The sequence below is a fragment of the Micropterus dolomieu genome, unplaced genomic scaffold, assembly GCF_021292245.1.
Source record: "Micropterus dolomieu isolate WLL.071019.BEF.003 ecotype Adirondacks unplaced genomic scaffold, ASM2129224v1 contig_9315, whole genome shotgun sequence".
In the NCBI taxonomy this organism is placed as follows: domain Eukaryota; kingdom Metazoa; phylum Chordata; class Actinopteri; order Centrarchiformes; family Centrarchidae; genus Micropterus; species Micropterus dolomieu.
In genome coordinates this window covers 251-9,378 of record NW_025738301.1, presented here as the reverse complement: position 1 = coordinate 9,378, position 9,128 = coordinate 251, and the positions used below count along the sequence as shown (strand labels likewise).

At 48.8% G+C, this 9,128-nt stretch overlaps 1 protein-coding gene across 1 annotated transcript; it reads right to left on the bottom strand.

Annotated features, from left to right (window-relative positions):
* Positions 1-49: 49 nt before the first annotated feature.
* Positions 50-6,375, bottom strand: LOC123965337 (leucine-rich repeat neuronal protein 1-like; the record flags this gene model as incomplete). The annotated part of the gene is made up of 8 exons (XM_046041890.1): positions 6,219-6,375; positions 5,969-6,114; positions 5,149-5,250; positions 3,462-3,646; positions 2,730-2,972; positions 2,523-2,645; positions 566-688; positions 50-473 (listed from the first exon to the last, which is right to left on the bottom strand). Coding segments are annotated over exons 1-8 (1,428 nt in total), but the record flags the coding sequence as incomplete, so codon positions are not given.
* Positions 6,376-9,128: the final 2,753 nt, after the last annotated feature.

Below are 9,128 nucleotides of genomic sequence, written 5' to 3'. Positions count from 1 at the left end.
CACACACACACACACACACACACACACACACACTTGTGACCCCGCCCACCTTGTCTCCAGTGGGCGTCACCCAGTAGAACTGGGGGGCGGGGTCAGCGTCCGCCCAGCACTCCAGTGTGATTGGCTGCCCGGCGCTGACGTTCATGGCAGGTGGGAAGGCGTGAGGAGAGATGTGAGGCAGGCAGCTGTTGGCCCCGCCCCCGCCGGGCCCGCCCCATGCGAACGCCACCACTTCCTGCAGCTCCCGACCGATCAGGTGATGCGGGGTGGAGCAAAGGGTGATGGAGGACTCCAGCATCTTGAGATGTGATTGGTTGCCGAGGTGAGGCCCCCAGGAGGAGAGACAGTCACACCGCAGGGGGTTGGAGTGAAGAGACACCTCCTCCAGGGAGGGCAGGGAGGAGAGGAGGTCTCCAGAGAGGAGGCTGAGCTGGTTACTGTGGAGGAGGAGAGTCCGGAGGGAGGACAGGTCACTGAGGGGGGGGACAGAAACAGGCAGAATTTAGACCTTCATCATCGTCGTCGTACTGTTTGTTCATGTGCCAGACAGACTGTAGAAAGACACCTGAAGGCCTGCGGGTCGATGTAGGACAGTCGGGGGTTGTTGCAGAGCTCCAGTTTGGCGATTTCTGGAAGGTTTTGGAAAGCAGCTCGCTCCACCATCAGCAGCTCCTCCATGTTGTTCAGACTGAACCAAAACAAAAGAACATTTATTATTACAAGAACAACCTGAAGCTTCTGAACACTAAAATATAAATATTTGTTAACATAAATAGTCGCACAGAAAACCTTAAGTTAAGATTTTCCTTAAAGTCGGAGTTGAGTTTTCCTTTAAATACATTCGGTTGCACAAAACACCCTCATATCTTCTCCTTAAGGATTCCTTAAAATGTTCACTTAAGTATCTTGGTCTTCTACTTAAGGAAGCTGTTGCACAAAAGACCTCAGCAACCAAACTAAGGGAAAGAACTTAAGGGACCTCTGGCTTTATCTTAACCGCAACACGGTGGAGTTGATGGCGACAGATGAAGAAATCTTTCGTATCCTGAGAAGAGTGTTCCGCGTCCGGGAGAACCCAGTGGATACGCTAAATGATGAGTTTGTATCTGTAGCCTGCATTTACATCTACTCATTTAGCTGACGCTTTTATCCAAAGTGACTTACAATCGCTATATGTACTGTCAGAGTTCGCACGCCGATTCTGTGCAGCAGCCTTAAGTAAATTCCTTAGCTAAGGAGAAGTGAGTCCAGCAGGTGGCGCTGTTCCACTCTGATCACTGGTCAGGTGTTTGCCTTTACATGGAAACATCTTATAACTATAAAATCACGTTTGTTTTAACAGCATATCATATGGAGGTCCCGTTTTCAGTTCTGACTCTGGTAATATCTTTCAATCCAGAGTCTGCATCAGGACAACATAAATGTAACAGAGTCTGACGTTTCTGAAGAAAATCACCAGCAGTCTATGAGTTTAAAAGACTCTTCCAGAACTACGTTCATTGGTTTGAAAACAGCTTATTTATGCGGTAAACTACTTTCAGTTTACCGCAGTTCCAGCTAATGACAGCACTTGAACTTAGAGTAAGATATTTCTGTTTGTACTGAATACTTAATGACCTTCAGATTCTGGAGGAGCAATGTGGATTCGGTGCTGGCGCTGGAACATCGTGGGAACATTCAGTCCACATGTGCATTGAGGACTTGGAGACGGTTTACCACCAAATACACCTGGGGGGAATCCTGTGTGGGGTCCTGCAGCAGTATAGGGTACCGGAGCTGTTGCTACGGGCCATCCGGTCCTGGTATAACTAAAGTGTCTGTATTCTCAGCACAAGGTCAAACCTGTTTTCAGTAACTCTACCAAGGTTGTCCTTAGTCTCCGATCCTGTTTGGGATCTTCATGGACAGGATCTGAAGGTCAGCCGAGGTGAGGAGAGTGTCCGGTTTGGGAACTTTCTCTGCCTTTTGCAGATGATGCGGTTCTGTTGGCTGTCTTGGACCGTGACTTTCGGCGTGCACTGGGGCGGTTTGCCGCCGACTGTGGAGCGGTTGGGATTAGGTCTGAGGTCAGGGTTCTCTGCCGGAAAACAGTGGATTGCTCGCTCCGAGTTGCGAGTGAGTTGCTGCCCCAAGTAAAGGAGTATCTCAGGATCTTCACAAGTGACGGTGAAGCGGGATGGACGGTTGGATTGGTGCGGCGTCCGTTATGGTTCAGAGGGAGCTGAGCCGAAAGGCAAAGCTTTTGATTTAGCAGTGGATCTACGTTCCAGCCCTCACATGTAGTCATGACCTTTGGGTAGTGACTGAAAAAATAAGAATGTGGTTGTGCTGAATGAGTTTCCTCCGTGGGGGACGGGTCAGGGCAGATTTAGTATCTGCAGCTGTTATTTCAACGTGTCACATACATAATGAACACTTAGGGAAATATAAGCGTCTGATCGGCCTCTGTATCTGAGACACCCTATGTTTAAGGACACTGATCAAAAAAACTTGATCCCTACTTTTTGCAGTTGCAGACTGACCTGAGCTCTTCCAGGTGCTGAAGGTTCTGGAAATCTCCCTGCTGGACTCGGCCGATTGGGTTCTTGTTCAGGTCCAGGAACTTCAGGTTAGGGAGCATGCTCAGAGCGTCCCGAGGAACAGACCTGCCAGGAGAACAACAGTTACATCAGCCAGAGTGAGAGGATGTTACAGAAAGGGGAAGTGAACCAGCGACCGCGCCGACACACCTGAGCCGGTTGTCGTAGAAGGAGAGGCTCTCCAGGTAGTCGAGGCCCAGGAAGGCGGCGGAGGGGACGGAGGCCAGTCCCATCCCGGCCAGCACCAGGCTGTGGAGGCGGGACAGAGGCAGGAAGTTCTTCTCCTCCAGACCCAGGATTGGGTTCTCCCCGATCATCAGGATCTCCAGGGACGGCAGAGACTCAAACCAGCGACTGTCGATGGCCACCAGCCGGTTGGAGTTCAGGTGGAGCCTACAGGACCGAGCAGAGGACGGGATCACTAATCAGGATCGACTAATCATTACATATTCACTGACCCGTGAGGAACCATGGGTAAAAATGAAACAGAAGACAAAAATCTTATTTAATTACCTCACAGTGATAAATTGTGATCACATTTAGTTTTTAAGCCGGTTGTACTGAGATACAGACGTGATGTATCGAAGGAAACCTTAATAAAGTTGAGGTGAGTTTAAGGAATGCAGGTTTCGCACTAATTGGAAGACCTGCTCCCCCAGACCGCAAGTCGAAGAAGATACTGAATCCCAAATTACCGTTTCCGTTGTGCTCGCTGAGGAGGTTCTAGTAATCATTCAAGAGACTCTTACAGTAATCCTTTTGGTCAGAGAGGAAGTTCTTGGGGCCCTGTGAGTGGTTCAGGAGGTCCTTCAATGACTACCTGGAGTTTGTTAAGGTTGCACTTTAAAACAGAGCTGAAAAGAAGATGTGGTACTTAGTTACCGCAGCAGGTTGGTGAGCCCAGCAAAGGCCTTGGGTCCGATGGAGGAGATGTGGTTGTGGTTGATGTAGAGCTCCTCCAGACTGGACAGGTTCCTCAGACTAAAGTCCTCCAGCTCCTCGATCCGGTTCTCCTCCAGGTACAGAGTCACCAGGCGGCCCAGAGTGGAGAGACCCATAGAGCTCACCTGGAGAGAGAGAGAGGGGGAAACAGACACTAAATATCACTGCAGGCTGGAGCGCTGCTTCCCAAACACAGTGTAGCACACAGACCGGTTAACGTTTAGATTTAATATTATAATATAATATCAGGTTGAAGTTAAATAATACAGCCAATAATATGTTCTTCAAATTCATTAAAAGGAGGTTATATTTAAAGTGAACAATGACTGAACAAAAACGGGACATGCTGTTGAACCACCTCCAGGTGAGTCCGCTGACAGGTGCTCTCTGTTGACACACTATATGGACAAACGCACCGGGACACCAAGGACAAAGGGGTTGAGGTCAGAGCTCTGAGCGGGCCGGTCCAGTTCTTAAACACCAAACTGGGAGAAGCGTTTCTTTATGTCTAAACGTGTAGCATTAAGATTTCCCCTAACAAAGCCCACAGAATGAAAAGAGCCCCTCCCAAAAGTATTAGGACAGGGGGGTTAAATGTCAGCTGAGTCGAGTCTGATTAGTTCAGACAGCAGGAGCCGTCATGTGACCAACTGTTCAACAGCGTGATGGAAATTTTATATTTTGCAGGGTTTACTGTTTTACCTTTTATGCCGCATTCTTCTAGGTTTATGTTTCACTGTGTGGTGTTTGATAAGTGTATTATGCTGCAGCTGGGTGAGAGTTTCTTATCTGACACTCCTTGATAGGACTTCATCTCAGGGCATCTGGTTCCTATTGTTTCTTCACTGGCTCTTGCACTCTGCAGACTGGCTGCACCTGTATGTCTGTCTGACCCTTTGCAAAGAATAAAACATTTAAAGGACGTCTGGATTGAATTCTTTATTTGAGAAGACTCGCTAAAGGAAAATTTCCAATACAACAGCCAGCAGCTGCACCAACATGTACCCTGTTTCAGCTGAATGGAGCTAAGCAGGTTTGGGCTCATCTGGTACCTGGAGGCAGACCGCCTGGGAAAATTAGGTTCCTGCTGGAAGTGGTGCTGGTGGGTGTTAGACCGAGATCCCACGGCACTTACTGCAAAGAGTAGGGGTTCCCCAGAGTCCTGGCTTTCTCCATCTGGCCACCTCATTAACCGCCAGTGTGTTTCCTCTCCAGCTGGTGTGGTGGGTGGTCGAGGCGAGTGTCTCTCTGACAAACTTCGAGTATCAAGATGAGGCACTATATAAATATAATCCATCTCCCTGATGCAGGCAGAAATCTGTGTGCGCGTCTGATTGTATTTTGACGATGACCTCACACTTGGCGGGTGTGTTGCTGCGGACTCACGGGAGTGCAGCGTCGCATTTGGTGCAACATGTTCAAATTCTTAAAATGTGAATAAACTAGAGTGTAGCGAGGGCGGGGCTTATACGCCCTGAGATAAGATTCCCCGACTACCCTCTTCCTTCTCATCATTTTCAGGATTCCAATTCAGGAAGTTCTGTACTTTCTGAGACAAAGGAGCGCAGGGCGGCGCCACATCAACCTCTGTGAAGAAACATACAGAAGAAGAAAACGTGTGAGTTACCTGTGTGAAGTGGTTCTGTGACAGGTCCAGTTCTGTCAGGTTGGTCAGACGCTGCAGTTCGGTCGTGATGGAGGAGATGTTGTTACTCTGCAGCAGCAGCACCTGAAGCACGTCAACACAACCAGCTGGTGACTCTTTAGCCACGAACATCGTTCCATAACAAACAAACCATTTAGAAATAAACGTGTTAAATCCAATCCTCACTCTTTTAGGTTGTATATAATCACATCATGCTGCTCCTGTTTCAGATTAAAGTTAACAGTCGTGAGACAAAGGTGGGAAAATCGTTGGCGGTCAGTCCAAACAGCTGTCCCAGATCTCACTGTGAGACTCGTCCACTGACAGCTGATTTAGAGTTTTGAGACCAGGACAAGACGACCGGGGTCGAAATTCAAAGCCAGATTCTCGCACAGCGACTGTTGCTACAAGCCACAGCCAAGGGTTTAATTTCCACTGGAGAGGCGGGAACACGTCCTCCTCAGTTTTACGGTTTCAGATCCCTCCTATACGGTCAGTCACAAGCAGCTCTAGGTTCAAGTAATATGGGAGCTCCGGTAATGACCAGTTTTTGACTTGTAAGTATTGTTTACATCAACGTTCAAGTCACAATTACGGCTGGGATTTGTCTAAAACCTCTGACACTACGCCTGATGTCAGCTGAAGTTTGTCTTCCTAGAAAATAACCCAGGTTTAATCTAGTGTGACCCCGCCTCTCGCCCAATGTCAGCTGGGCTCCAGCCCCCCGCGGCCCTACATGGATAAACAGGTGTAGATAATGGATGAGACAGAGTGATACTATTTTACTGAGCGTTACAGTTACCTGTGTGTCCGATGAAACGTTGGCTGGTATTCTCTGCAGATGGAGTTCATTACAGTCCACCGTCCTGGCCTGGTGATACACAGACTGCGGGGTGTACCAGGGCCTCGTCTCACACACGCACTGCAGAGGACACAGCACAGCGCCGCCTACAGGACACACATCCAGACCTCTATTTAAAAACACATTGATCTTCACGGACCACCCATCATGTGTCCATCTGCCGTAGATCCAACGTACAACTGTTCTTTACCTTGACTGGCCCCGCCCACTCCAGCACACACCGATGATGTCACCAGGGAGAGGAGGGGGATGAGAAGGTCTGCAAATCCCATGGCGCACTGGTGGCGGAGAAGAGAGGAAGTGTTGGATGAACGGAGACTTCCTCCAGAAGGTCAGAGGGAGGCGAGTCACATCGACAGCTGGAGGGAAACACATAGGAAGTGATGTCATTAACCTCGTACCTGGTTCAAATCTCAGAGACGAGAAGAGAAGCAATGCAGAGACCACTTCTGGCTTTAGGAATCTGCTTTTCCAAGTTCATCAGTTCACTTCGGGATTCTGGATCAATTTCAGATGAATCAGCAGGATTTTGTTCTCACGTTTCACACCTCATGATGGAGGTGATGTCTCTATACCAGTTACTTATGTTAAAGTAATGTTATCTTTAGTTATGTTACAGTAATATCCTATCTAGTCATTTTATAGATCTGTTATATAGTGTACTTAGTGAGTAAGATGGCGCTGAGTATAGCTGCCTCGGTGCGCTTTGTTTTGTTTTGTTTTTGTGTGTTAATTCAGTTTTCGGCTGAGATTCCCGGAGCTCTTTCACCAGAGAGGAGCTCATGAACATCAGGGGAACAACTCCAGCGGATTTAATTCCCACTATTCTCGCGTCATCAGTGGAATTATTGGACATTTCGGTGAAGGGCTCGCTCGCCGGTTCACTTGTGCGTCTTCGCCGGCCAACTGTACAGAGCGGACCGCGACACAGAACTCTCCGGCGAAACAAAAGGCGGAGGTGTCTGTTTTTATATGAACAATGGCTGGTGTAGCGACGTGACAGTGATTCAGCAGCTCTGTTCTTCTGATCTGGAATTTCTTATTAACTGTAAACCGTTTTACTGCCAACGTGAGTTTGCTTCATTCACTCGGTCGGTGTTCACATCTCGCCGCACGCCAACGTGCACGGCGCACAGCGGATACTGTGTGTGGAGCAGACAAACCCGGACTCCCTTCTTATTGTTCTCTGTGACTTTAACAAAGGAAACCTCAGCCATGGACTCCCCAAATACAGTTTTTAAGGTGTCCAACCAGAGAGGGGAACACTTTGGATCACTGCTACACCACAGTTAGCAGGTCCTATCACGCCGTCACAAACGCTCCACTGGGACACTCTGATCACGTGATGGACCATCTGATTCCCGCTTACAGGTAAAAACTAAGGCCCCATCCACACTACTGTGTTTTCGAATTAAAACGGAGACCTTTTGCTACATTTGCACCTCTCGTCCAGAATGAAACGACGAAAACGAAGACCTAAAACGCAGAAGTTTGGAAACGCTGCCGACCCCGTTTTGCGTTTCAAAACTCCGGAGGGCGTTTTAGTGAAGACGGGCCAAAACGGAGGACTTTAGAAACGATGATGCAGCCGCTCACGCTCGGCTCTCTGATTGGGTCTTGCAAAGTAGAAACACAATGCTGCTGACCGGGTTTTTGACATCGTATTTTTATTATAATATTATGTACCGTGCCAATAACACTTATCTGCCTAAAACTGTGCATGTCGCTGTTTCCTTTGTGACGACTCCCAGTCCGTTTTCCGCCACACTCCCGTGTTAGATTCAGCAACAGTCCCAGCTCGTTTTTGGTGCATGCAAAATAATAAAGAAACGGGTCTGATAATTTCTCTGAATTTATTTATTCATTCTTTCGCCAAATCTTCTGTAACTACGGAATAGACCACCTGCTTCATGTTTACACCTGCACGCGCACGCCCGATGTACCTAAACAGGCCCTACTGTGCGTTTTCAGTCATTTTAATGTAAACGGAGATCAACTCCAAAACGCAGCTAAAACGCTGGTGCGGACGGAGATCGTATTCGTTTCAATTCTCCGTTGGTAAACTAAAACGGAGTAGAATGGACGGGGCCTAAAGCTCTGTAAACCTGTAGTGAGGACATCAAAGAAGTGGACTAGTGAAGCTATCGAGGATCTTCAGGAATGTGGATGAGTTTACAGAGGCTGTGACGTCCTACATCAGCTTCTGTGAGGACACATGTATACCAACACACACCAGGGTGAGTTAAACAGCTAAACTCAGACAGCTAAGGTTGGAAAAGGAGGAGGTGTTTAGGAGTGGTGACACAGCCGGGTGCAGGGCGTTAAAGTACAGGTTTAGCAGGGAGGTGCGAGAAGCTAAACGACTGTACTCAGAGAGACTAAAGAACCAGTTCTCTGCAAACGACGCCACTTCTGTCTGGAGGGCGTTCGGACAGATCACAAACTATAAACCCAAAGTCCTCCACTCCATAAACGATTCTCACCTGCCAAATGAGCTGAACCAGTTCTACTGCCGCTTTGAGAGTCAATCGGACACCATCCCCCGTGACTCCTCTGCTCAGCTCACTTCTCCCCTCCCCTCCTCAGAGCTGGCCAGCTCCACCCCCTCCCCTCCTCTCTCCATCACAGAGAGGGAAGTCAACGGTCTTTTCAGGAGGCTGAAACCCTGCAAAGCAGCTGGGCTGGACTCTGTCTCCCCATCCACCCTGAAGTACTGTGCTGAAACCAAAGACCACTGGACTAAACGTCTACAGACCAGTCGTCCTGACCTCTGTGGTTATGAAGTCCTTTGAACGCCTTGTGTTGTCCCACCTAAAATCCAGCACAGACCCACTCCTGGACCCCCTGCAGTTCGCCTACAGAGCCAACAGGTCTGTAGATGATGCAGTAAACATGGCCCTTCACTACATCCTCCAGCAGCTGGACTCCCCAGGAACCTACGCCAGGATCCTGTTTGTGGATTTCAGCTCTGCTTTTAACACCATCATCCCGGCCCTGCTGCAGGACAAGCTCTCCCAGCTGAGCGTGCCTGACTCCACCTGCAGGCGGATCACTGAAGCAGCACATGAAGCTGATTCCAGGACCATCAGCACCGGTTCCC